Source organism: Ammospiza nelsoni, chromosome 18, assembly GCF_027579445.1.
Source record: "Ammospiza nelsoni isolate bAmmNel1 chromosome 18, bAmmNel1.pri, whole genome shotgun sequence".
NCBI classification, from domain to species: Eukaryota; Metazoa; Chordata; class Aves; order Passeriformes; family Passerellidae; genus Ammospiza; species Ammospiza nelsoni.
The window spans coordinates 4,705,762-4,733,268 of NC_080650.1; the positions used below are offsets into that span (position 1 = coordinate 4,705,762).

The 27,507-nt window shown below is 52.9% G+C and overlaps 3 protein-coding genes across 3 annotated transcripts; 1 reads left to right on the plus strand and 2 right to left on the minus strand.

The window, feature by feature from the left end:
- Positions 1-928: 928 nt before the first annotated feature.
- On the minus strand, positions 929-15,676 carry HPS4 (HPS4 biogenesis of lysosomal organelles complex 3 subunit 2). Its single transcript, XM_059485306.1, has 13 exons — positions 15,642-15,676; positions 14,631-14,721; positions 13,859-14,002; positions 12,353-12,460; positions 11,140-11,256; positions 10,942-11,036; positions 9,374-9,446; positions 8,663-8,696; positions 7,608-7,704; positions 6,271-7,141; positions 3,860-3,992; positions 3,495-3,603; positions 929-1,972 (listed from the first exon to the last, which is right to left on the minus strand). Exons 1-13 carry the CDS (start codon positions 15,674-15,676, stop codon positions 1,801-1,803), a joined length of 2,079 nt encoding a protein of 692 aa, XP_059341289.1. The 3' UTR covers positions 929-1,800.
- A 128-nt stretch (positions 15,677-15,804) lies between these two features.
- SRRD (SRR1 domain containing) lies at positions 15,805-18,376 on the plus strand. Its single transcript, XM_059485309.1, has 7 exons — positions 15,805-15,941; positions 16,012-16,052; positions 16,132-16,262; positions 16,814-16,912; positions 17,294-17,448; positions 17,676-17,721; positions 17,996-18,376. The coding sequence occupies exons 1-7, from the start codon at positions 15,805-15,807 to the stop codon at positions 18,200-18,202; spliced, it is 816 nt and encodes a 271-aa protein (XP_059341292.1). The 3' UTR covers positions 18,203-18,376.
- TFIP11 (tuftelin interacting protein 11) lies at positions 17,741-27,250 on the minus strand. Its single transcript, XM_059485305.1, has 12 exons — positions 26,968-27,250; positions 26,292-26,445; positions 25,490-25,646; positions 25,178-25,305; positions 24,559-24,711; positions 23,388-23,897; positions 22,484-22,590; positions 22,082-22,250; positions 21,643-21,886; positions 20,930-21,072; positions 20,304-20,469; positions 17,741-19,765 (listed from the first exon to the last, which is right to left on the minus strand). Exons 1-12 carry the CDS (start codon positions 27,162-27,164, stop codon positions 19,410-19,412), a joined length of 2,484 nt encoding a protein of 827 aa, XP_059341288.1. The 5' UTR covers positions 27,165-27,250; the 3' UTR covers positions 17,741-19,409.
- Positions 27,251-27,507: the final 257 nt, after the last annotated feature.

Genomic DNA, 27,507 nt, shown 5'->3' on the forward strand with positions numbered 1-27,507 from the left:
GCAGAGCAGCATCTCCCAGAGAAGTCCCTTGGCTCAGCTGAGCAGGGATCCCAGAGCACACAACCCTCATCCCTCCTGCCTTCTCCCACCCTGATATTTTTCCTTGTGATGTTTCCTGTGCTGCCTCCATAACCAGAGCAGTGGAAGTGTGCAGGGAGGTCACCAGGGAAGCAGCACCTTACCTTGTGCCATCTTTCACATGGGTGGAACTGAAACAGGAGGTTGCCAGGGTGGCTCCAGCTCAGGCTTCCCAGGGAGTTTTCACTCCTACACTGCCAACAGGCTCCTGACAGTCCTTCCATGGCCAGGATGGGAGCAGTGCCACATGACTCTGCTCCTGCTGAAACACCTCCTCAGCTGCCAGGGCTGCCAGCCAGGTGGCATCTGTGCCCAACCACCCCTGAGCAACCAGCTGGCTCGTCCTCTGGAGTCCTTTGAACTTCCCAGCAATGTCTGAGGAGCAGCCCTGGGATGACAGAGCAACCTTGGGAATGGTCTGTGCTGGAGTGGGAGCAGAAGCTGTGGCAGTGGTGACCTTCCCATGCCCAGCTCTGATTCAGCACCTCCCCACGTTCATGTCTCTGCTCACCATCTCTTGGTGACCCCAGTCACACATCTATCCACCAGGAACCTTCCAAGCAGCTGCTCTGCAGGACTGATTGAACCAACAGGCTCTGCCTGTTCCACCCCAGCACTGCAGGAACCACCCCTGGAGGAGGTAAACAGGGAACAGCTCCCACGACCCAGCCCATCAGGAACCACAAACATGACAACAACGTGACTCTGGCTGCTGGGATGAGCCTTGGAGACTCCTTTATTTCCACAGTCACACTCAGGGGTGTGTCTGCACCAGCAGCAGGGTCCAAACACAGCTATCCATCCCTCAGTGTAAGCAGCCACCACCACAGGTCCCCCTGGCCACCACGGATTGGGGACACTGTCAGAGCAGGAAGGGGACAGCAGCTGAGGGGGTACAAAACCTCTTTGGTCCCACCAGCTAAGAGGCAACTTTGGGGTCTGCAAAGTGTGGGCAAATAGAGCAGTAAGAGCAGTGAAGTGAGGTCCTGCAGGAGGAGGGAGGGAGCACAGGCTGAGGGACACTCACACCACCATCACCATCACCCAGCCCCTGGGAGGCTGCACATCCATGTGGGCACAATGAGGGCAGGGCTGGGCTGGACCATCACCGACCAGGGAGGTGTGGAGGGACAGGACATCCCTCCAGAGTCACCTGTGGTGTAAAAACCTCCTGGGAGCACCCAGAGGGGGATTGTGAGCTCTGCAGCTCTTGTTCTGCTCCCGTGTGACAACAGGCAGGCACTGCTAAGCAAGGTAAGGCATAACGTCATGGAAGGATCATTGCCATGGATTAAGGGACAGAAATAAAGCCAAAGTCTGACCAGGGCAAGGGCAGGCACACACAGTGGCTGACTGACATGTTTGAAAGGCAGCAGTGCCTGGGGGCTGTGTAACTCAGAGCAAGGTGAGGTTTTACCTCAGATCAAGGCACGTGGGGAGTCTGCAGAGCACCAAGGAGTCCCTGTAAAGTCCATGTAAACCAAGAGCCCCAAGATGCTGCATTCTGTCCTCAGTCTTTGGTAAATGCTGTCAGTGACACCTGCACCAGCCCAAAATGTGCTTCAGGAGAGGGCAAGGAGTGTCCCTTCCTCAGGGCCAGGCAGGCTGGAGACCCCAGAGAGGCAGGGCAGTGCCTCCTGCCTCTCTAGGCACAAACAGCTGAGATTTTCCTTCCTGGAGATGAACATTGACAGGGCTGAGCTGTTGTCTGAGCACAGCAGCTCACAGCAGGTTCACCCCATGCTTCAGCAGCTTCTGCTTGGCCTTGCTGGGCAGGCTGAAGGCGCTGTCATGAGGGTTGGGGACGCCTGAGTTGCGCAGGGGAGCTCCCAGCTGCTGGAAGTAGGTCTCCTGGACAGGATTCCTGCAGGCATACACGGCTGTGGAGGCGTTCCTGGAGGGGCAGGGAAAGGCAGAGGTCAGACTGACACCTTTGGGCAAGATTCACAGCTGGGCACTGGGATCCCAGGTTTTGAGAGGGATTTTCATGTGTTTCAGCATGGGAATATGGAGCTGAACAGGCACCAAACTCCTGAAGGCCACAGGGAACCAGACCCAGCTTCTAAAGGGTCCTGGCATCCTTAAAAGGGACAATGGGATATGACAGAATCATTTAGTTTGGGGAAGACCTCCAAGACCATCAAGTCCAACCTGTGACTGAGTCCAGCTCAGTGCTCTGGACTGGGTGACAAGGTGGGGATTGGTCCCAGGTTGGACATGATGCTCTGGGAGAGCTTTTCCAAACTTAATGATTCTGGGATTCTGTGTTTGGCCACACTCCAAAGATTCCCCTTGCTGCCAGCCCAGCCCAGCACACCACGAGTCTGGAACACTCCTTGTGCCTGACATTCCTCCTCTGCCACTGCTGCTGGCCACAGCCAAATCCCAGCACAGCACCTTGCAGCAGGAACCACTCCTCTCACAGGTGTGATGAGGCTCAGACAAGAGTCAGATTCACTCACCACCAAAGCTGTGATTAAAAACATTAATTAAGACTAAGAATCCCCCCTCCCAGGGTATACCCTGCAGGAGGGCTGGCAGGGAGCAAAGCCAAGGACCCTGGATTCCTCCTCGAAGGAGGAAAGCAGCAACTGCTATGTTTGCTGACACCCTTCTGTGACAACTCTCCATAAAAGAAAGCAGTTTTAGTCATCTTGTTACTCAGGCTGATTCACACATGGAGTTGCTTTTTTCGGGGTAACAGGGAACATGCCAGCTTAGCCAGTCAGTTTAGGATTGGATTTAAGCAGCCAGCAAAGCTCTGAAGTGTGTGATTCACATTCCCTTGGCAAGCAGTGCCAGAGTTACTGTGTAATTCCCAGGAGCATCTTTATTTCATCATGTTTTGGACAAACAAGCAGGACCAGGTGGGTGGAATCTGTGCACTCCCAGCTCAGCTGAGGAAAGGGGTGTCCACTTCAGCCATGGCCTGGGAAAGGGTTCTGGATGTCAGGAAAATCTCTGGGTTTTGGGAAGGGCTCTGGCTGGGATAAGACCATCCTTCCTGGAGCATTACAATTGAGTTTGCCATGCACATCACAGAGTGTTTCCAACCCAACAAGCCGTGCAAGAAAACAATATCTAGGTTGCCAATTCTGGGCGCCTCTGGCTCCCTGCCGAGACACAAATTTATTAGGAACAGCTAAATTTAAAACTGTGTCTTAGAACCTCACAGTGCCAGGAACTGGCAATTGTGTGAGTGTTGCATCTTAATCCAAGCCATGGCACCACTCAGCTGTGCCCTCAGCCCACCCTCCTGGTGCCACTGCAGCCTCTCAACACCCAGGAACCCATAATCAAAGGAAATCCAGGGAATAAAGCAATGTGACTGGTCCTGGGGTGTGGTAACAAAACCCAGCCAGCTTTGGAAAGGGGTTGTGCCCTTCTGGGACAGGAGGGTTGTGAGCAGCCCTTACCTGATGATGACTTCTGAGGCCGTGGGGAGCTGGCTGAAGTCAGAGTGGATGAGGGTGGCTGCTCTCAGGAAGTGCCGGTCCAGGGGCCCGGGGGTGTGGGGCAAGTTGGCTAAATAACAGGAGAGAGGGGTGTTAAAAACCCACTCTGCAGTGTGCCCCTGTTCACTGAGCAGGAAAAGGCTCTGGAGCTCACCATACACAGCTGCAGAACACAGCTGGGGACACCCCCAATCCCAACAGACAAAGATCCCACAACAGGGCCTTTGATCTGGCTTAGAAATGTTGTCTGAGGCTTCAGAAAAGGCTCCCATAAACCCCATTCTCCTCATTGCTCCCTCCTGCAGGCCCAGAGGATGAAGGCTCACCTGTGAGGACGTTCTGGACACGGTCATAGTGTGTGAAGCTGTAGTTTGTCCTGGCTGAGGCTGAAGAGTCCTTGGGCAGGGTCTCCCTCAGGTGAACCTCAAGGCCATTTAGGGAGGCCAGGCTGCTGTGGTACTGCAGGCAGAGGGAAAGGAAAAGCTCAGAGCCTCACCTGGGCTTCAAGGAGGTTCTGGAAGGAGTTCAGGTGACAGAAGGACCGGACCCTTCCTCGCTCTGCTGTCCAGGCTCCCACCTAAAATGGCTCGGAAATTTTGGATGGAACAGACAAGTCACAGAGCTCCCAAGGGAGGGAACAGAAAAGTCACAGAGATCTCAAGGCAGTGATGGGGTTCTGGGCAACCTGGTCCAGTGGGAGCTGTCCCTGCCCATGGCAGGGGTTGGAACAGGATGGGCTTTAAGGTCCCTCCCAACCCAAACCAGTCTGGGGTTCTATGACTCAGAAAAGGGCCCTCCAACCTGACAATCACCCTTTAAGCCACCTGATGCTACTAATTACAGGAAAATGCAAGGCCCCATTAATTTACCATCAACCATGACTCTCCAGGGCTCATTTCACATGATTTACAGCCCCAGCAAGGGACATTCCTCTGCTTACACCGGGCAGCACAAACACACACAATAAAGCACTGAATGAATGCCAAGCTGCTATTCTGGATGGATTTTCAGTAGTCCAGAGGCCCTGGTCATGCTGAGGCTCCCTGGGCACAGGCAGGGCATAGGCAGGGGTCCCCCACCACTCCTGGGAAGATTAACTCCATAATCCTCACCCTGCCAATGAGCTTTTCCCTACTGGGGAGAGGATCAAGCCTTTGTTCAGCAGGATGGCAGTGCCTGGCCTATCCTTGACCCCTGTCATGGCACAGATTTTCCTTTTCGTGCAGTGAAATGAAGGGATAAGACCTAAAGAGCAGCAGGAGGTGAGGCCAAGAGCCTCCCACTCCACAGGGAAAGTCTGGGATGGAATCCACCCTCCCAGAGGTTCACAGCTGCACAAGCAGCATATTTTACCCTTCTTTGGTGCCATTTGGGGGCCTCAAAGCATTCAAAAAACACATTAATAGTAACTAAGCTTTGACATCCCTGAGAGTGGAGGATCATTTTTAACCTACAGATAAACAAAGGGACAGACAAGCTGAGGTTGTGCCTCAAATCCACCAGCAGCAGAGCCCAGCTGCTCCTCCTCGTGGGACAATGGGGCATGCAGGGCCCCTCTCCTCAGGGATAACACACCTGCACCCATGGGAGGGTGTAGCAGAAGAGCCCAGGCACAGCTGAATTCCAAGGGAATTGAAAACAAGGGAATGTGAGATGGAAGCAGGATGTCTGGGAAAAGAGGAGCCTAAATGGAATGAGAGCTTGTCAGTGCCAGGGCAAGACATCAGGGAAGATGAACTGTGCAATCCCTGTGCAATAGGGATTCCTCTCTCCAGCCTGACAATTCCCACCTGCCTGTGTCCCCCCTGCTGTTCCAGACAAGCAGAAAGGGGACAAAGTGCCACGTCTGGTGCAAAGGGCCCTGCCTGCACCTCAGGGCTCAGCTGATCTGGCAGCAATCCCAAGGCAGGCACATCAGCCCTGCTGTGCAGAGCAGACATTCCCCAGCTCCCAGGTGTCCCACAGCTCCGAGGGGAAGGAGCAACCTTGAGGCTCTGCATTAGTCTGAGCTTCCCTCCACCTTCCAGTCTGGCTGGGGAAGGAAATTAGGTTGTTCCTATGGCAACTGGCATATCAAACAGGGCTCTGCAGCTTTGACTCAGCTCCTGGTAGGGAGGCAGAGGCCAGGCAGCAGCTCTGCAGCTGATGCTTCACAGGAAACACGGGGGGCCAGCACATCCTGCCCCTGCAGGGTGGGAGCGGGAGGGAGTCTGGGCACCCAAATCCCACCACAGGGAGATTAGGGATTGCTCTGGTGTTACCCAGGTGCAGTGCCCACACGGCATCATGGCATCCCTGTCCCCAGCCCCAGGGAGCAGCCTGGAGGCTCCCACAGCCAAGGGAACCCCTCTGGGTCCTGCTGCCAACCACGTCTGCGGTGCTCCCTGAGGGAGAGGCGATGACACACAGGCTGGGGCTTTAACACACCCAAAAACCACGGAACCCACGGGGATCCCCAGCGAATCCCAGCTCCAGCAGAGGCCCCTGGCAGCCCGCGGGTGTCTGTCACACCCCCACGCTCTGCTCCGAGCCCGGCAGTGCCAGACAACAGCAGCAGCACCGGGAGCCGCCTGTGAGACACGGCTGGCCCCGCTCCGCTCCGCCAGCTCCCACGCAGCCTGCCGAGCCTGCCACAGCTCCCAGCAGGTGATGGAGGCACCAGGAGCACGATTCAGCACTGCCTGCTCAGCTGTGAGCCCCGTGCCCCCCAGCAGCGGGGCAGAGCGTTCCCACTCACCACGTCCTGCACGGCGCCGCGGTCGCAGCTCAGCCGCTCCTCAGCCAGCAGCGACAGCACCAAGCCCTGGATGCAGTGAACGTAGAGGCTCAGCTGGGCTGGCTCGCCCCCTGTGCCACCCAGCCTGTCCCTGCTGCCTGGACACGGCCTGTCCACTGCAGGGGCATTGGGCAGAGCCTCCTGGAGCTCTGGGAGCAGTGGCTGCCTCCTGTTGTGGAGCTGTGTGTGTCCAGCAGGGCCTGGACAGTCCAAGCCCCAGCCGTGGTCACCAGCTGTGCTGTCACTTCCCCCAGACACACGGTCCTGGCTTGCAGTCCATGGCTTGTCCTCCTCACTGGATTTTCTCAGCTCCTGGGCAGGAGAGGGAACAGCTGGGCTGTGGCTGACTGAAAGGGAATTTTGGGAAGCACAGTGACCAACGTCAGAATCCACAGGGGATTCCCCCTTGTCCTGGCTCTCCTGCTCGCAGGAGTAAGGGTTGGGAAAGGAAAAACCTTCCAGGTATGGACCTGTAGTCCAAGTACATTCAGTCTGGAGTGAGGAAGGGCTTGGGAGCTGCTCTGCGTCGCTCTCTGAGGGGAAGGATATTTTCCTGCTGAGCTCTGAGCTTTCACTGCTTGCTTCACTCAGGTTTGCAGCTGAAGAATCCCTTGTGCCGGCTCCCATTCCAGAAAAGTCCATCAGAGGACTTGCAGGGCTGCTTAGCTGCACAGCATCTCCAGGGGCAGATGTTTCTGATGCGTCCTTATGGGACTTCTGCACCGAGATTCCATCCAGGGCTTGGTTTTCACGAGCTCCTGTTGATTCTGGAACTGCCTGGGAGCAGAGAGCACTGTCCTCTCCTTTGGGGCCTGCTGGGGACATGGGTGACCTAGAGGGAGATGAAAAGTGGATGAAACACTGAGCAGGATCTGTGTGGAGTTATCCCATGGCTGCTAACCCCACTGGCTCCTGGCACTGATCAATGGCTGATCACTGATCAATGGCTGATCCACCCCTGCTACAAGGAGACCTGGGAAAAGGATGGGCCGAGGTCTGACACAGGTGAAAAGCCTGGGAATCTCACCCTGCAGGCTCCTGGGAATGTCCCTGCCTTGTCCACAAAGCTGTGAGCTGAGGGCCAAGAGCTCCCAGCTGCTCTGGGGAAGCAGCTCTGCTCCAGGCTGCTCCCAGCAGGAATATGGATATGGAATTCTGCCCAGCCTGAGGGGCTCAGGCAGCTCCAAAGGCAGTGACAGAGCCTGAGTTAGCTCCAGGGAGAACAGTGACAATGGCAACAGGGACACAATGTGAGCTCCTGCTGTGAATCCTGCCCCTGGGTCAGGCTGGTCTCCTACCTGGCCATCCACTCCACGGGGAAGTCCTGGAGAGCAGAGACCTCCTCTGCAGTGAGGAACACGGGCAGCACTCGGACACCCGGCGGCAGCAGAGGCTCTGCAAGAGCAGGGGAGGATTCAACAAACATGGTCCAGCTTAAAACCACAATCCAAACTGTCACAGACATGTTTTATAAAAAATCCTTTTGACAGGATTTTTCATAAAATATGAATTATGAAATATTTTTCGGAAAACTCTTTTGACAGGATTTTTTTTCCTGAGAAGCTGGAGGCCTCAGAAATTAAATGTAAACATTGATTATCTGCTGCTGTGAAATGCAACAGGTGCATCTGTGATTGGTTCATGTGAGTTTTTTCTACTTGATGACCAATCAGAGGTCCAGCTGTGATGGAATTCTGGTCAGTCACAAAACTTTATTATCATTCTTTTCTATTCCTTTCTAGCCTTCTGATGAAATCCTTTCTTCTATTCTTTTAGTATAGTTCTAGTACACCATTTTTTCTTAATTATATATCATAAAATAATAAATCAGCCTTCTGAAACATGGAGTCAAGATTCTCATCTCTTCCCTTATTCTGGGACCCCCGCAAACACCACCACACCAAACTCCATGATCCTGCATCCCAACTGAGCTGGGCAGCCTGTTCCCAGCATTTTCCCATCCCTCCATGCCTGACACAGTTAAATTTCCCCTCAGTGTCTCCATCCTGGCAGATCATCCCCACACTGATGCTGAGAGAGAGGGGATGGCTGGAGGTTTGGACTGCAAGCACCAGCCATCTGTTGTCAGGGGCTGGCAGTGGCCAAGTGGCCACATGAGGAACTGGAACTAAGGCTGGGAATCTGCAGAATCTGGAATCAAACCCAAAAGAGCAAACCCCAGCAGAAGGAGCTGGTTCTGATCACACAGCACAGGCTGGCTGGTGGCAGCAACACCCTCTGGGATATTCTGGAGCTCCTCCAGCACCCAGCACAGCTTGGGTGTGAATCCCAGAGAGCCAGCCCGTGCTCCCATGCAGGGAAGGCAGCCCAAAGGATGCAGCTGGATGCTCACCAGGCTCCTGCAGCTCCTCAGCTCCAGGCTCACTCTGCAACAAAAGCCAAAAATCAGCTCTGTGCATGGATCAGGGACACCAGGACACCTCTGTCACCCTCCCAGTCCCCCAAGGCTGCAGCAGACCCCACACCACCCTCCCTAGCAAACTCTGGGACTGTTTGGTGCTGGGAAGTGTTTTGGTCCTTAGGGAGCTCTCAAAGCCAAGGGGAGCTTCCCAAGAACCAAAATACACCTAAAATTCAGGACAGAGCCCAGATTTATCATCACCACCTGCTCAGGGAACAGAAATTCCCTTCATTCAAGCAGAAGAAAAGCAAAGGTTGCCTTTATATCTGCATACTGATGGCTTTTATAGAACATCTTGATCACATACATACTAATTTTTGACAAGTTTTAAAGCAAATGAAAACTGCTGTTTGTCAGAGACTCATTTGGTGGATTTCCCAGTAAATACCAAAACTTGTGTAAAAAGCCAGTCAAAACACCACATAAATGAGAACTCATGAATTCAGTAAGACTGAAAAAAGAAAGCTAATTCCTAGTGCAGAAATATTGGAACCTTTTTAAATCATGAGTAATAAAAGCTTTAAGCATCATCACCAATATTTGTCCTTCCCCATGGTGACACATGCCAGATCTGTGTGACAAGAGCTCCCACAGCACATCCTCACGGGAATCTGCTTTCAGGGAATGTGCTCAGTGCCATACCTGGCCTGGGGACTGGCTGCCCTGCAGGAGGACTTTGGCAGTGAGTGGAGGTGGCAGCTGGGTGCTCACAATCCTGAAAGGACAAAGCAAAGTCAGACAAGCACAGAATGGTTTGGCTTGAGAGGGAACTTCCAGATCATCAGCTCAGACAACTCTGATGGCATTTGGTGACAAAATGTCTCTACCAGACAGAACCAGAGGCACAGTGTGACACACCCTGGTGCAGGACAAGGCTCCCAAGTCCCTCCTCAAGTCAAATGCTCAGGTCCCTTCACTCTCAGGTGCTGCAGTGACTCACTCCAGTGTCCTGCCTGCAGCTATGAGGTCACTCCCTGGCAGATGCTCTCCCTGTGGCACATTTCCAGTGCCTGTAAAAGGTGTCACTGGAAAAGCTCATGCCAATGAAAAATGGCACTCGAGCGCTGCTGCCAAGGAATTCTCGGAATTCCCCACCTCCTGTCTTTCAGGGCCACCTTGGAGGCTTTCCTTGAAGTCATTCAGTCATCTTTGATTGAAGGAAGCTGGAATTTCTCATGGGGAATCCTGACTCATCCCCCTGTGCACCTCCTGTCAGTACAGACAGTGGTGCTGGGCAGCAGGTCAGACAAACCCAGGGACACATGGACACACCTGCACTGAACTGCACACCTGTAGAGGGAACACTGCTGGGAGAGCACAACATCCACTCATCTCCCTTTTCCTGGGTGACTTCTCCCTAAAAAGCCTCAGAAATTCACTCCTCACACCCTGCTGAGTATCAAAAACCAGCAGATTTCTACTAAAACCCAAATCATGAACTCCTTCATGGTGATGAGCACAGATAACCTTGGAGAGACTCCAAGGGCCTGGAGTGGCAGGACAGTGAGGCAATGGACTCAAACTGCCACAGGGCAGGGTTAGATGGGATATTGGGAAGGAATTCCTCCCATGAGGGTGGTGAGTGTCACTACAGGACACGAAAAAACACAAGCGCACGCCGCTGTTCTCAAGGTGAAGGAAAAAAGGGAAGTTTAATTTCTGACTCTAACATTTATAGTTTTCCAAGAGTGACAGTGGATTGGAGGGTGACAGTGCCACCTCTCCAATGACACTGGTCAAACCAACAGCCCATCAACTTCCTCCTCCTCCATAAAGGAGTGCAAAACAATGAGTTATTTACAGAAAAGTGTGTGAGAAAGTTCACTGCAAGAATGTCAACATCAGAAGGCTTAGAAAATCTTAAAAAAACAGGGTGACACTGTGAGGCCTTGGCATAGGATGCCCAGAGAAGCTGGGGCTGCCCTTGAATCCCTGGAAGCGTCCAAGGCCAGGTTGGATAGGGCTGGAGCAACCTGGGCTAGTGGAAAGTGGGGGTGGAACAGGATGGGATTTAAGATCCCTTCCAATCCAAGCCATTCCATGATCCCACAATTCCACAAACCACTCAGTCTCAGTGAACACAGACAAGCCAAGCACTGCCTGGCCTGAAGCTCTTGAACAACCAAGAGCAGCCCTGGATGCACTCCAGGATCCAAGCCCTGGAAAGGGGTGGATTTAACCCTCCAGGGAACAAACCTCTGGTTACTTACAAGCCTTTGTAGAGGATGCAGCCTGCCAGGACATGGGGAGAGCGCTGGCATGTTTGCAGGATGAGAGCTGCCTTCAACAGAAGCAGGGGATCCACCTGGGCAGGGAGAAGCAGTGAGGCCACAGAACCCTGGGAAAGCTCCAAACAGCAAATAAACAAACACAGTGGCTCTGGGGCACTGCACAGGACAGGCTCTTACCTTGGTTTTGTCCAGATGCCAGAGAGAATTGAAAATCCTGTGGAGGTCACTGGTGTTTTTTTGGATGTGCTCAATGTACCTGTCCCACGCCCTGCTCAGCTCCTCCTGGGAAAATGTCTGTGGGTGACAAAACCCCCACAAACACTGTCACTGCAAAGGGTCTATGCACTTGGGATGGGAGGTGCAATCCACAAATAAGGTGGATAGGTATAGGTCAGGGAAGATAAGGTCAGGGAAAGGTGGGAGGCAATACTGAGGGGAAACTCTTTAGGGTGAACATCTGGGAAAGGTTCAGCAGAGCCCCACAGGGCCTTGGAGCAATGGTGGGGATGACCTGCTCACTTTTCTAGGTCCCACTTCTTGGGACCCTTGGCAGGAGGAAGGCAACACTGCAGAGCTGGGACACCACGGGAAGTGTTTGAACCTCCCCAAAACCACCGTGTCCCCAGTGCCTCATTACCAGGTCCCTCATCATCACGTCCCAGTCTCTTGTTACCATGTCCCCTTGTTACCATGTCTCCAGTCCCTCGCTACAATGTCCCAGTCTCGTTATTGTGTCCCCACATCCCCAGTCCCTGGTTACCGCGTCCCAGTCTCTCCTTACCGTGTCCTCATGTCCCCAGTCCCTGGGTACAGTGTCCCAGTCCCTTGTTACTGTGTCCCCATGTCTCCAGTCCCTCACTGCAATGTCCCAGTCTCTTGTTATTGTATCCCAGTCCCTCATTACCATGTCCCAGTCTCTCCTTACCATGTCCCCATGCCCTCAGTCCCTCATTACCATGTCCCAGTCTCTTGTTACAGTGTCCCCATGTCCTCAGTCCCTTGTTATCATGTCCCAGTCACTTGTCACCCTGTCCCCATGTCCCCAGTCCCTCGTTACCATGTTCCAGTCCTTCATTACCATGTCCCAGTCTCTTTTTACCATGTCCCAGTCCTTGGTTACTGTGTCCCAGTCTCTTGTCACCCTGTCCCCACGCCCCCAGTCCCTGGTTACCATGTCCCAGTCCCTGGTTATCGTGTCCCAGTCCCTGATTACCATGTCCCAGTCCCTTGTCCCCCTGTCCCCAGTCCCAGTCCCTGGTTACAATGTCCCAGTCCCTCATTACAAGGTCCCAGTCCGTGGTTACCAAGTCCCAGTCCCTTGTCCCCCTGTCCCCAGTCCCTGGTTACAATGTCCCAGTCCCTTGTCCCCCTGTCCCCAGTCCCCGGTTACCGTGTATGCCCCACGCACGGGGCCGTGGTAGAAGGTGAAGAGGCCGATGAGCTGCTCCAGGAGGCGCCGGCAGCTCACGTCAGCCAGCTCCACAGCACAGCCCAGGACCTGCAGCACACACAGCAGGGCATGCAGGGGCTTGTCAGACAGAACTCGGGCACGACAAGTGAGAACAGCTCTCATCACTTTCACACAAGGACAGGCAGCTCTGTGCAGGCAGACACCCCTCGGAATCACAGTGACAGGAAAAGGAAATGCAAACATACCCACACAAGAGCCCTGGCACAGACAGGATAAATAAATATCAGAGATGCAGAGCTTCAGACACACTCCCTTCCCACGTTAGATGACCTAACTTGGTGCTTTAATAGCTAAGAACATTTTCCTGAAAATAAGCACTTCAAAACATTCTAATTAACTCATTATTTATATTATGATGATGCTCCATCTAGTTTTTGAGTTGCTGAAACAGAAGCGGCAGTGCCAGTTAAATGGGGCTGGCTGGCCTCAGCCCAGTTCCCAAGGGATGGTTTGGGACACTTTTATCACAACTGCCACACGCTGCTCTTTATATTCTAAATGCCTGTGGACACTGACAAAGCTCTGGGGATGCTGAGGGTGAGAAGGAAAGAACAATCAGACTATCAAACAGTGACTGTGTCCTTAAAAACTGCAGCATATGGAATCCTGTTTATCCCCCATCCCTGGAAGTGTCCAGGGCCAGGTTGGACTGGGCTCCCCATGTCCTGGCAGGCTGCATCCTCTACAAAGGCTTGTAAGTAACCAGAGGTTTGTTCCCTGGAGGGTTAAATCCACCCCTTTCCAGGGCTTGGATCCTGGAGTGCATCCAGGGCTGCTCTTGGTTGTTCAAGAGCTTCAGGCCAGGCAGTTCCTGGCTGTCTGTGTTCACTGAGACTGAGTGGTTTGTGGAATTGTGGGATCATGGAATGGCTTGGATTGGAAGGGATCTTAAATCCCATCCTGTTCTACCCCCTGCCATGGGCAGGGACACTTTCCACTAGCCCAGGTTGCTCCAAACCTCATCCAGCCTGGGCTTGGACTGTGTCCTTACAAACTGCAGCACGTGGAATCCTGTTATCCCCCATTCCTGGAAGTGTCCAAGACCAGGCTGGACTGGGATAGTGAAAGGTGTCCCTGCCCATAGCAGGGGGTGGAACTGGATGAGCTTTAAGGTCCCTTCCAACCCAAACCAGTCTGGGATTTTGGGATTCTCTTTCCAGCCAGGAACATCATAAGAAATCCCTTTGGGTGTGGGCACAAAGATGAGGTATTTGAAATTTTTCTGCAGGATTCTGAAGTGACTGCCAGGCTTCAGAAAACAGAATTTAAATTATGAATGAAATGAAATTTGTGCACGGCAAGGACCCTCCCCAGCTCTCCCTGGGTGCAGCCCACACCCTGAATAATAAACCCTCACTGACTGATGCCATCCTTCAGCCCCTGGCTGTTTTCACTCTGTGACCGCTCTGGGGCTCCTGAACTCACCCACAGAAAGTCTCCATCCACCACCACGGCAAACTTGAGCTTCCTGAGGCGGACCAGGCTGGGAGGGGCCCCGGAGATCTCGGTGAGGCAGCGAACAACCCCGGCCATCTGCCCACACAGCAGCTCCTGCTGCTCTGGGATGGTCTGCCAGGGAGAAAAGACTTTAATTTCCCATTAAAAGAACTCAGAAAAAAAGAAAAAAAAAAAAAAAAAACCACTGCTGTTTTTAGGTGTAAATAAAAAGTAATTATCATTTCAACTCAATTTGCAGAAAGGTTTGTCAGGAATTTGCACAGGCTGCCCAGTGCAGTGGTAGGGTCACCATTCCTGCAAGTGTTCAGAAAATGTGTGGGTGTGACACTTGGGGACAAGGTTTAGTGGCACTGGGTTCATGGCTGGACTTGATATTATTCCAACCTTAACAACTCTGGGATTCTATAAATCAATCACAGTAGAACAGGCAAATTTCTGGGAGAAAAATAATTGGGTTGCATTTTCCAGGCAGCACAAGGGCCTGGGGCTTATGGAGAGAAACTTTCATCCCTGGTGTGTGTTTGTTCATGTCACCAGGACAGAGCTGGATTGTGCTGTCCTGTGCCCTGAGAGCCCAGCCCTGCTCCACCTGGAGCTAATTGATAATTGGGATTTCTTAAAAAAATTCTTAAAACTTTTTTGACTATTAAATAAGGATTAATCCAAACCACCCGGAAGCCTGACCCCTCCCAATCCAGACTGATCAGCAACCCTTTACAGGTAATAAAGCAGACATTACCTGGGGAGGGTAAAAATAACAGATGCCAGCACTTGTAGGATCCCCTTCCTCCTTCACTTTTGAGCCATCATAAAGGAAAAAGTAATTCCACCTGAAAAACATTGGCAGAAATGATTGTGTATTTGAAAACTGTTACCCTTCTCTCTCTCCTGTCTATTTGTACAGAAAAGCAACAAAAAGTTTTGCAAATGGAGAGATGTGATTCTTTGCACAATCACACTGAGTTTACACCCAAAAGCAGCACCAAAATGTCCCTCATTACTAAATTTGACCACTTCTGTGGGTTTAAAATAGGTTCTACAACTCCAACCCTCAGATATGTGGAAGGAGAACTGGAAATAAAGTGAATTTGTGGGACATTGCACCCTCAGCACACGGGACAATGATAATTAAGAGAGTACAATAATTATTATAATTATCGAGAATTATTATCCACGTGCATCCCAAGCAGCTCCCGGGTGCTGCTTGCACCGAATAAGCAGGAGACAGCAGGGTCCCTCTGACGATGTGATATCATCCTGCTCAGAATTTCTTGAACGCACATATTCAGAACACTCTCCATCCTGTCCTGTCACTCAGCACAAGCTCGGAACAAGTTTCGTGCAGGAGTTTCCCCGTAGGACCAGCCCAGGTCTGGAACGAGTTTGGTGCGGGGGTTTCCCCATAGGACCAGCCCGGGTCTGGAACGAGCTTGGTGCGGGAGTTTTCCCGTAGGACCAGCCCGGGTCTGGAACGAGCTTGGTGCGGGAGTTTTCCCGTAGGACCAGCCCGGGTCTGGAGCACAGGATCGCTCAGAGCTGGCACCGAGGAAGCCGCGCAGCTTCCTCGGTGCCAGGATCCGAGGCTGGATCCGCTCCCGGCCCGCCCCTCCACGGCCCGGGACGGAGCTGCTGAGCCCCGGGAGCCGCCAGACCTCACCCACCACCGGGGGCAGAACCAGCGAAGGGCCGGAGGTGCTTCCCGGGGCACCGGCACGGGATGCGGCGGGCGGGGAGCGGGGACGGGGCTCACCATGGCGCGGGGCCGGGCGCGGCGGGCCGGGCCATGGCTGCGGGGCTGCGGCGGCCCGGGGATGCTCCGCGCCGTTCCGGGATGCTCCGGGATCCCCCCGCTCGCTCCCGCCGCCGGTTCCGGGAGCGCCCCCGGTCCCGTGACCGCGCACGTGACCGCGCGCATGGCGGCGCTGGCGGGAGGGCGGCGAGCGGGGCGCGCCCGGCGGCGGCGGGGCAAGAAGGAGGAGGATGATGAGGAGGAGGAAGGGGAAGGCGGCCCCGGAATAGAAGCGGTGCTGCGGCGGCTGCGAGAGGCGCGGTGAGTGCCCGGCCCCGCTCCGTGCGTTCTCCCCCTACCGGGCCCCGCTAACGCCGCTCTCTCCCCGCAGGGACGATCTGCTGAGCTCCGGCTTCTGGGCGGCGAGCGCCGGTGAGTGCGGGGAGCGGGGGGTGCGGGACAGCGGGGACAGCGAGCCCCGGCCCCTCCGCGCTGACCCCGCCGCCCGCAGGAGCCGTGCGGGCCCCGCTGAGCTCGGAGCCGCCCGCCCGCTGCGTGTGCTACGGGCTGGGCCGCTTCGGGCGCTGCCCCATCGCCCGCTACCAGCTCGCCTTCCTGCTGCTGCTGCTGGACGAGCTGAGGGTGAGCACCGGCACCGGGGGGAGCAGCGGGGCAGAGTAGAAATTCTGCTGAGATGGAGTAGAAATTCTCCAGAGTAGAAATCCGTTTTGATTTAGGTGAAATGTACGTCTTAGAGTCTGTGGTTAGGAAACATAGCTATGTAACCTGACTGCAAAGCCTGGGCTCAGAGAAACTGCTTCAGTGAAGTACAGAGATAAGGCGGGAGACAGAGGGTGATAAAGAGAGACAGAGAGACTGCTGTGAGAGCAGGTCAACCTGACCTAGCAATTCTTTTTGATAAAGAAGAACTAGCTGCAGATGCCACGCGAAATTCGTAAAAATGAATATGTATGAACCTACTGTGAAATTGTATGTCTATATATTTGAGAGGGGGATAAAAAGGGACCTGAAGTTCCTAGAAGTACGCATATCTTTTAAGGAGAGTAATCTCCACATGCGTCCGGCGCTGTAATAATATACCGGCTTAACAACTTTCCCAAAGTTGTGGAGTTTTTGGTTATCTCCTTAAAGTTTTTGGTTATCCCCGCAAAGCAATGCCGCTGTCCCCGCAGGTGCTGCCCGCACGCTGTGCACTGTTCGACCCGGCCTTCTCAGCGCGGGAGGCGGCGGCGCTGCGAGCGCTGGGGCTGTGCCTGCTCCCCGAGAATGAGGTGAGGACACCCCCGGGTCACAGCGTGAGCGCTGGGGCTGTGCCTGCTCCCCGAGAATGAGGTGAGGGCACCCCCGGGTCACAGCGTGAGCGCTGGAGCTGTGCCTGCTCCCCGAGAATGAGGTGAGGGCACCCCCGGGTCACAGCGTGAGCGCTGGAGCTGTGCCTGCTCCCCGAGAATGAGGTGAGGGCACCCCCGGGTCACAGCGTGAGCGCTGGAGCTGTGCCTGCTCCCCGAGAATGAGGTGAGGGCACCCCCGGGTCACAGTGTGAGCGCTGGAGCTGTGCCTGCTCCCCGAGAATGAGGTGAGGACACCCCCGGGTCACAATGCGGGACCCGTGCATGGGGCTCGGCTGTGATGGGCTCGGTGTTCCCGGGCAGGAGGGGAAGCACGGCATCGAGGGTGTGACCACGCTGTTCTACATGGTGCACTGCGGGAAGGCCCTGTACAACAACCTGCTGTGGAGCAACTGGAGCCCAGCGGCGCTCTCCAAGCTGGTCATCATCGGGAACAGCTTCCGAGGGATCGAGGAGAGGTCTGGGCACAGCCTGGACAGGCTCTAGTGCCTCCCACCCTGCTTTCCTCTTCTCTGTCCCCCTACTTTATTGCCTCTAACAGAAAATTCCCTGTTTTGTGCATTTTTGCTGCCATAGTTTTCAGTCATGAGCCCTTTCCCCTCTCCTCTGTCCCACCCTCATGCAGAAAACCTGTCTAAATCCACAGGAATGTTGTGTCTAACATGAACATCTTGTGTTATTACAGATTGCTGTCCAGAATCTTGGAGAGAGATTATTCTTACATAGCAAAGGTGAGGCAACAGTTTAACATTATCATTCCATGTTGACAACACCTTTTAATGAGAAAGGAAATTAACTGCCATTGGAAAGAGGGGGTTATTTTCAAAAGCTTTTTCCTAGACACTGTAATATAAAAGCTAATCACTGTAGGATTGTTGAACTTCTGCAGAACATCCTGCACACAGGGGCTGAGGGTAATGCAACACCATTCTCCTCCTCACTGGCTCAGCTCTGCAGGAAGGGGCTGCTGCATTGTCTGTAACTTTTTCCCCAAATGATCTTTAGGTCTTGAAAGGAGTGGAGGAAGTGGCACTCCCCAGTCACCCACGCTACCTGGACACCTTCAATGACACCTCTGTGCACTGGTTTCCCTTGGATAAACTGCAGGAGCTCTCCCCTGAGGTCTGGGACTTTGTGGAAGAGCCAATGTACCAAGATTGTGAGGACCTGGAGATCATCAGGAAGGGGGAGGAAGCTACTGCCAAGTCCTGACCATCCCTGTGGTGGCAGGGCTGGGATCCACATCTCTTCCCATGGAAGCTTCTGTGCAGCTAAGATGGAGCTCAAGTAGCAACTGTGGCATCAGGCTCTGTCCAAAGTGGCAGCACCTGAATGCTGAGGTGATGGGACATTTTTGTATTTTATTTAATAAAAAAGTGAAGCTGAGCTTTGATTTACACTCACTGAACTCCGGCAAACTAATTCCACCAAAACCTGCCTTGGGAGCCATTCACACTGCAGTGACTGCTCTGATTCCCTCCCCTTCCATAATTCAAAGGCTTTGCATGTCCTACACACATTGCAAAGCATCAGGAAGGGGAAATTATCAGAGGGGTTTGTATTGGGAGGTGTTGGGGTCTGGTTCCCAGTGCACACTTGGAAGTCCCAGCTGTCATTGCTGCTGAGATCAGCTCTTGATCAGTCCTGAGAACAGCCAGGTTGCTGCCTTCAGAAAAAAAAGCCTTCGTGTTCCTTCCCTCACCTCTGTGCCCTTAACCACTGCAGTCCCACAGCAAAGAGAGTTGGGACAGGTCCTGGCTGTGTGCAACAAAGAGGAGCCCACTGTGTGAGGGATGCTGTGGGGACAGTAACTCACTGCCAGCACAAACTGTGACATCTGTCACAGCTAGAGACTCAGGGGACTCAGCTAGGCCAGCCCTCACTGAGCAGAGAATGTGATCCCTCCTAACCTGCTGGTAAACCTCTGTCCCAGGAGGCAATTACAAATGTCAGCACTGCTTGTTCTCCCTTAGGCTGGCTTCCTGGGTTGGCAAGTCTGGCCTTCCACCCTCTTACCACTGCCTGAACAGCTCTTCCAATAAAAGCACCCTGGCACCCAGCTCCAGTGTCACTATTTACAAACCTGGAACTTTATTCTAAGGGTCACCCAGGGGCTGTTCCTGGGTGGTGACTCACTCCCCAGCAGGGCCTAACTTGGCCATGTCTATGAGGCTCTGCAGCGAGGTGGGCACCCAGATCTTCTCTTGCAGAGGCCTCACTTGGCCATTTCAATGAGGCTCTGCAGCAAGATGGCACCCAGATGGTCTCTCCTTGCACAGAGGCCTCACTTGGCCATGTTTATGAGGCTCTGCAGCGAGGTGGGCACCCAGATCTCTTGCACAGAGGCCTCACTTGGCCATGTCTCTGAGGCTCTGCAGCAAGGTGGGCACCCAGGGTGGTCTCCCCTTGCACAGAGGCCTCACTTGGCCATGTCAATGAGGCTCTGCAGCGAGGTGGGCACCCAGGTCTTCTCCCCTTGCACGAACACCACGCCCCTGTCGATGTAGATGACGATCCTGCCGAAGGTGTAGAGCTGCTTGCCCTCGTGCCTCTTGCCGATGACGGGCATGAAGACGATGTTGTGCTCCTCGGCCTTGGTCTGGATGAGGTCCTTGAAGTTCATGGGCACGGAGCCGGCGGCGGCGCCGATGCCGCGCTGGGCCATGTTCTCGGCCTCGCGCCGCTCCTGCATGGCCTCGTACTGGAAGTCCTTGCGCCGCTCCGTGTGCGTCAGGTACGCGATGTTCTCCCGGGCACCCGGCTGCATGTACCCACCTGGGGGAGAGAATGGGGAGAAAACCATCCTGAGCTGCTCACCTCCATCCAGGACATGAATTGGAGTGTGGTGGTCAAGTGTGGGCTCAGAAAGGGAGCTCTCAGTTTGGAAAAGAGGGCAGATTTCAGGTGCTGCTCCCTCAGGCACGCCCTTCTCTTTTACACCATGTAACTCCCAACTATCACTTTTAGGTTGTAGGGAGAATCATGTGGAAGGGAACTGCTGGCTCCCTTCACCTCACCATAAAGAAAAAAGCACCCAGTAATGACAGCTTTAGAAGTCAAGCCCTAAAGGATGATGTCTGACTGACAGGGCAAGGCTGGAAGAGGATCAGTTGTTCAGTGGCCCAGGAAGCCACCAAAAATCTGCTTCATTGCAGTCCACAACTATTGAGCAGCACCTCAGAGTTGTTCTTTAAGGACAGAGCAAGGCAGAGCCCACTGACTTTTACTCATGTGAGTTCCTGCCATGCTGCCCCAATCAGCCTCCCAGTGCTGCCAGCCCAGAGCAGCAGAGCCACCCCCACGAGCCACCTACCCACGCTGGAGGACACAGCCCTGTTCATGATGTCAAGGGCTTCGTTGAACTTGTCTTTGATGGAGGGATGTGCCAGCACCTGGTCTGAGAACATGGACTTCCAGCCCAGGTACCACTTGGTGATCTCTTCGTAGTTGGGGCTGTTACTGAGCCAAGAGCAGAGCACCTGCAGAGCATGGGACAGGTCAAAGGCAGCACAGGGACATCTATGCAGGAGAGGCCCCTCTGCCACAGAATCCCAGAGTCATTTGACATGGAAAAGACTCCACGAGTATCGAGTCCTATGTGTGACCAATCACCCCCTTGTCAGAGCACTGAGTCCCACATCCAGGCATTCCTTGGACACCTCCAGAGATGGGAACACCACCATCTCCCTGGGCAGCCCCCTCCAGTGCCTGAAGACCCTTTTGATGAGGAAATTCCTCCTGATGTCAAACTTAAATCTCTGCTAGCATAATTTACCACTTGGTTTATTACTGTCCGTAAAAGGAGGAACTGTGGCAATGACTACTGAGCTATGAGTGGGAACCAGCCCAGCTCAGCACCAGGGTAGCAATTCCTGGACAGGAATCACTAAAACACTCCCCAGTTAATCAAACCTCTTTCCTCAGCCCTCAGTGTCTCACCTGCAGCCACTTTGGGAAGAAATGTTTCTCCAGCAGCCCAACGAGGCTGGAGACAGAAATCATCCCCTCCCAGTCGATCACCCAGTAAAAAGCATCCATGTGCTGCTGGTGAGGGTTGATGATGAGCTCATTCAGACACATTCCTGGGAAAGGAGAGGACAGTTAGAAATGAGCCTCACACTGTTTTATCAGTGCCCTGACCTCTTTCACCACCAACACACAGAACTTGAGCAGCACCTTCTTGTTATCCTAAAGGACAGTGGGGATCTTTGGCTGATCCTGCCACAAAGTGGTGCATTTCCACTCCCAGGGATTACAATTTGCAGCCAGAGATGAGAAACGGAAAGCACTTGACTATTTTTTAACCTTTGAGCCACTTTGCCTTACAAAACTCATGGTGAAACATTAAAACAGACCAAGGAATTCAAGAGTAACAGAGAGACATCTTACAGGCCGGTCCTACCTGACAGCTCTCAGATATTCCTACCAGCTGGAGATGGATGATTTATAAAAAAATAAGACAGAAAACCTAGAGAATAACCAGAGTAAGTCATTGTATTTTTCTAATCTTTCTGCTTCTGCTCAGAAAATCAGAGGCACGCTTGGTCTAATTTCAGTAACAACAATCTCTGATGCAACACTGGCACCCACATTAGCAAGGATCTTTCCTTTCGGGGGGAAGGCACCACTGCCAGCACTGTCTATTGTCTCACCGAGTTTAGGCACGATGTTCTTGACCATGAAAGCCTCCCAGGAGCCAGGAGTGAACACATCCTTCCAGGGCTGGAGGATGAGCTTGGCAGAGGAGTCGCTGGGGTGCCACTTCTGCAGGGCATTGGCCAGCTTGTTGCGGATGGGCGAGTAGAGCGGCTCCAGGCGCGCCTGCATCAGCGGCAGCCAGGGGTGGATCCACGAGTGGATTGGCACAGTGTCCGTCAGAGGGTTCCAGCTCTCCACCTTGGGGCACAACAGCAAAGATTAACTCAATCCAGCCACCAGCAGCAAGTTTTTATGAAGCATAAAGAGCTCTGATGCAACCCCCGACTCCTCAGTTCATCAGCAGAGGTTGCACACTGGTGTTTGGGAGTTCCAGCTGGAATTCAAACACTGGTTCAGAGCGTGGCTTTGCTCTCCCCTGCCCTCTTCTCTCACCTCCTTCTGCAGCTTGGGGAAGATGAGCTGATCCAGAATGTTATCCAGTATCCACACAGGGACAACGTTCACCCAGCTATCCAAGAAATCCACCATGGATCCACAGTTCCTCGGCTGCCACCGCGCCACGATGTTCCTGACATATGGCATCCAGATCTCCCACATCAGTCTGCCAAGAAACCCCAAATAAATCAAAGTGAAGCTCAAAGCTACAGCCTGGGCCTAAATAAACTAAATGGGAGCAGTTAGTTAAAGCTGCTTATTTTCTATAGCTGCAAACTGGATTTTAACAGGCCCAGCAAGGGAATCCTCAGGAAAAGCTCCCATGTGTCTGCTCTTTTCTATCCCTGAGGAAGCAGCACAGGAAGATGATGCACAAAGTACAAATCATTTGTTCCTTACCTGTGGAAAGCATCTGTTGACAGGTCCTGCCCACTGTGGGATAACAGCTGATCATTTTCCAGAAGGCTCTTCCACTTGGCTATGATCTCTGTGCCATATGTACAGTCCTGGGAATGACAGGGCACAAATGGTCTGTATCCCTTCCCATTAATTCCAGCTGGGATCTGCACAGAGCAGGCTGAGGGTGTGCTGTGCACAGCCAGCCTTTTCACCTCCTCTCAGGGCAAGCCAGGAGCTTGCAGTCTTAATTCCAGAATCCCACAATCATTGAAGTTGGAAAAGAACTCCCAGACCACTGAGCCCAACCTGTGCCCCTCCCCACCTTGTCACCAGCCCAGAGCAGTGAGTGCCACATCTGTAATTTCTTAAATGACTTTTAGTAAAGTCCTGCCAGAGAAAAATCCCACCTTACAGTATTAACACACCTGCAGGGAGAGGACAGTCTGAACTTTTCCAGGTGTACAGAGAGATCCAGACTCTATTCCAGCCTAAATGGCACTGAGGACAGACTGTGCATCTCTGATACCTGACAGAGAAACCTCTCCTGCTTTTGCTAAAAAACAACAGCTAGAGATTTGTTTTTCACCAAATTTTTCATCCCAACACTCATAAAAGAGATTGGTTTTAACCTTACAAACTCCTAAATTTTTACCCAGCAAATGTCTGAGAGTGGGGACAGTAGAGAGTTTGATTTTGTCTCTTTTCTTTTTCTCCAGACTGATCAGGAATTTAGAATCCCAGAACCCCAGATTGGTTTGGATTTGCAGGGACCTTAAAGTTCATCATGAGATGAGCTACTTGCCATGGGCAGGATCACCTCCCACTAGACCACACTTGGGACAAGGTAACAAAGATGACTGGAGCCATCAAGTGAGAGCTGCAGATAACTCAAACCAACACACACCTTGAGGGGATCCCAGTTCTTGAAGTATTCCTTCATGAGAGGATAAACTATGGCCACTGCCAGGTCCACCCTGTCTGACATCCTGTACTCCTCGTAGTACTTGTCCTGCAGGGTCTCAAAGATCTTTGCACACTCATCCAGGGTCAGAGGGTTCTCACAGCCCGGCTGCATCCGCCTCTCACACTCCTCCACCATGTCCAGCACCTTGCTGAGGTTGCTGATGGCCTTCTCCTCGTGGGACAGCACCTCAGCCATCTTCTGGATCTCGTGGCTGAGGTTGACCACCATGTCCCTCTCGTACTGCAGCTGCCGGTCGCTCTGGATGATCTCCTGCTCCGTGATGTCGATGAGCAGCTGCAGGTTGTGCTCCAGCTCGGGCAGGGCAAAGCCCTGGGGCTTGGAGTCCTTGCCCAGGGGCTGCTGGGGGCTGTCATCAGGGATGTTGTGCTTGTGGCTGATCTGGCTGTAGCTGTAATAAACCTTCTGCTCCCGGCCCGTCATGTCGATCACCTGCCAGCACACAGAACGAATTCTCTAACAAAAAACTCTCAGCTTCAAAAAATGAGAAAATCCCTGACTCCAAATTGAAATCTGGAGATTTCCAAGGACCTTAATTACCCCAGGAGGCTGCTAACATACACTGTGTGAGAACAAGGGGATTGCCTCCACAATGGCCTTCTCCAGACACAACAAGTCAGAACAAATAAGAGACAATCTCCTCACCTCATCCCAGTTTCACGGAATGATTCTACAAGCAGTGATCTTGCCATTAGTTACTGCACTTAGAACTTCCATAATTTTACAAAGATACTTTAATATCAGATTCATATTATTGAGTTCCCTTACTGTCCCTTTGAGGTAGAAGATGGTTCAAACAATCCCAAAAAGGACAACTGTGCTTTCAGAAGAGGGTGAGTGTTGATTATGACAAATGTGAAACAATTAAACTTAAATTGCAATTAACCCTCTACATATACTGACATTTAATCTAATTTGTCACCACATCCATGTGACACAGAGCTGTTACATGTTTCAGGGATAAGCTCCATGAGGCTGCACAGGTAGTTCCTAGGACTGGCTTTACTGAAGTTACCGGTGCCTAAAATGTGCTGCTGACACCAAAGGGCCCAAACTGTTACTCAGGGGTCACCTCTTGGCTTATCAACCTCACCTTGACCTGAGACAGCTCCTTCTGAGGGGCTGCAAGCTGCTTGCTGATCCTGCCCTTGGCTTTCAGCTCTTCCACTGTCTTGTAGCTGTACTTGGGCTTTTTCTTGCCTCCATTCGGGTCCTTCCGCCACTGGCTGAGCTCCTTCTGAAATTCCTGGACAAAAATAGTAGAGTTGAGGTGGCTGCTCTTTGTCACACCTCAAATCTGCCTCTTTTTACAGGAAAATAACCACCAGATCAATGAGGAATGTGTACAGGAAATAAATGGGAAGTGGAATAGCTCATGCCAAGCCAGCCTGGATGCTGTGGGCCAGTCACCCACCCTATGGATTAAATGAACAGGATGTTTCTGATCTTTTTTTAAATTTAAACAAAAGACAAAGATTATTTATGTGGGGGACTCCTCAAAAGAGGGATTCCAGCAAAGCTACTGAAATAGAGTGAGCCAGAAACAACAAAGAACATTATAGAGACAAGGAAGATCTGCCTAAACAAAATCAATGTGCTCTGTTTGGCTTCATCTAAAATGAGCCCAAACAGTTTTCTCTGACACAGAAATTAAGAAAACTGAATTTTGCACACACAGCACAGCAGGGAAACAGCAAGAACCCCAGAAATACCTCCTCAGCTTCCTCTTCTGAGTCCACCACAGGGAAGTCCTGCAAGGACTGCGTGGTCCTCTCGGAGCCGTAAGCGCCCACAGCACCTTTGCCTTTCCTCTGCTTGGCCTCGATGGGGTTGATGATTCCTGGCAGGATGGGAATGGAGTCAGCAGGAGCAGTTTGTGTGCTGCGAGAGAGCTGAACAGCCAGGCTTTCCCTGTGAGTTACCAGATCAGCACCAACACCCTCCCTGGCACTTCTTTAAGGAATCCAACCTCTCCCCCAAATCTCCAGTTAATAATTATAAACCACCAAACACACTGACAGTACCTTGAGCATTCTTCCCCAGACCCCTTCCAGGGACATATCCCATCTTCTGGAGAAGCTTCTGCCCAATTCCTTTAGTGTGTCTCTCCCAGCTGCCAAAATCCACAAAGGACTTGGAGCCTCCTACGAAGCCTTTCTGGCTGGGCTTGAAATTTCCACCCTGTCAAAAACAAACACAGGCTTCAAATAACCAAAGTGTGCAAAACTCCCCTCAGAAGGTTCTTCCCACACCGCCCAGCTCACTGGAACCTTGCTTGTGCATCCATGAAGCACCTGTGGAGATCCCTGAAATTCCTCAGATGGGAAAGGAAAATCCTGAAAAAACTCTGGCTGACAACCTGACAGTTCTCAGGATCCACCACCAGATTTAGCTGAAGCTGATTCCTGATTCTTTCAGGTTTTAATTGAAAATAAGAGTTTGAGTTTTAATCTGTAACATGCCTGGACTTGTCTGTTCTGTGAAAGTAGAAAAATAAAGTCTCTGAAAGGCAGGAAACCACAGGAATTCTCTCCTTTAAACCTCCACTGGCCAAAGGGAATATTGAGAAAAATGAAAAGACTGATTCATAAGGACACACAGTTATTATATAAATGTACAGTTGTACCAATGATTTATTATCCTGATTTTTGTTTTATCAATGATACAAAATCCAGAGCAAACACTTCCCTTAATGACACATTTGAGTCTCTGGTTTAATTATTCCTCCGTTTTTTTTGTACTCTATTACAGCTTCACTGCCCTCAACCACAAGCCTGAATTTCATAAACATAAACCAGAGAACAGTAAATTTCCTGGAGAACTCACTGTCTTTAACTTCTTGGGCACAAACTCCTTGGGAATCTCCTCCTGCTTCACAGGCTTCTCATCATCATCCGAGTCCTCATCCGAGAGCTCCTCGGCCGCCGCCTTCCTCAGCCCAGCGCTCACGAAGCTCACGGGGGCCGAGTAATCCCTGGAGCTGCAAAACGAGAGGGAATTCTGCTCATTCCTGCAGGAGCCTGGGGGCTGCCGTGCCTTACACCCCCCAAAAACCGCGATATTAAAGGCTGTCAAGCTGTTTAACCTTGCTTTTGCCAGGCAATCCCCATCCTCCCGCCAGCGCTGCAGGGAGAGAGCACAGGGAAAATCTCTACAGGTGAGGGGGTCCCGAGGGCAGCCCGGGTGGGTGTTCACAGTCTGGAAAGGCCCAGGGAACGGGGGGAAAGCTCCAGGGAATGGGGGGGGAGCTCCAAGGAACGGGGGAAAAGCTCCAGGGAATGATGGAGCTCCAGGGGACGGGGAAGATCCAGGGAACGGGGGGAATCTCCAGAGAATAGGGAGGATTCAGGCAACGAGGGGAAGCTCCAGGGAACGGAGGGAAGCTCCAAGGAACGGGGGAGTTCCAGGGAATAGGGGAGCTCCAGGGAACGGGGGAGTTCCAGGGAACGGAGGGAAGCTCCAGGGGTCCCTGAGCGGGCCGAGGGTCCCAGCCCGGCCGTACCGCTTCCCTCCGAAGCTGGGCCGCTCCTCGTCCGAGTCGCGCTCGGCCCACACGCCGTAGGTCGCCTCCTCCTTGGTCTGGCGGTGTCGCTGCCGGTGCGGGTTGAATTCGTTCTGCAGGTCCCAGTCCGACACCTCGAAGCTCTCCATCTCCACGCCATCGTCTCCGTCCGTGCCGTACAGGTGCGACATCGACATGGTGGCACCGCCGCGATGCCCCGGCCCGCTCAGGGACCACAAATCCCCTCGGGAACTCCTGACCCAAGACCCCCGGCTCCCTCAGGAATTCCCGACCCGGAACCCCCGGCCCCGCTCACGAACCCCAGCACCGGCCCCGGCCGCGCCGCCACAGCGGATGCGCCCCATTCACTTCCGCAGCGCGCAAGCCCCGCCCCAAACCACAGAGTTGTCAGGAGCGGCGCAGCCGCGCCGGTAGCGCCGCCTTGTGGCCCGGCGGTGTACAGGAGGCGGAGCCCGCGCGATTAATAATTAAAATATTAAATATCAAATCAACACTTTAATGGTGTCCAACACCGTTGAT

Bases quoted from the DNA above. Each gene is read 5' to 3' on its own strand.
- HPS4 (XM_059485306.1), bottom strand. From the start codon at position 15,676: ATGGCCCGGCCCGCCGCGCCCGGCCCCGCGCCATG. The intron at 7,705-8,662 runs GTGAGCATCCAG...CTGCTCTTGCAG, and splicing joins TGAGGAGCTGCAGGAGCCTG to AGCCTCTGCTGCCGCCGGGT. The intron at 1,973-3,494 runs GTAAGGGCTGCT...CTGCCCCTCCAG, and splicing joins GCCTCAGAAGTCATCATCAG to GAACGCCTCCACAGCCGTGT.
- SRRD (XM_059485309.1), top strand. From the start codon at position 15,805: ATGGCGGCGCTGGCGGGAGGGCGGCGAGCGGGGCGCGCCCGGCGGCGG. The intron at 16,053-16,131 runs GTGAGTGCGGGG...CGCCGCCCGCAG, and splicing joins CTTCTGGGCGGCGAGCGCCG to GAGCCGTGCGGGCCCCGCTG. The intron at 16,263-16,813 runs GTGAGCACCGGC...CTGTCCCCGCAG, and splicing joins TGCTGCTGGACGAGCTGAGG to GTGCTGCCCGCACGCTGTGC.
- TFIP11 (XM_059485305.1), bottom strand. From the start codon at position 27,164: ATGTCGATGTCGCACCTGTACGGCACGGACGGAGACGATGGCGTGGAG. The intron at 23,898-24,558 runs GTGAGGTTGATA...GTGTGCTGGCAG, and splicing joins AGGAGCTGTCTCAGGTCAAG to GTGATCGACATGACGGGCCG. The intron at 21,887-22,081 runs GTGAGAGAAGAG...TTGTGCCCCAAG, and splicing joins TCCCCAAGCTGCAGAAGGAG to GTGGAGAGCTGGAACCCTCT.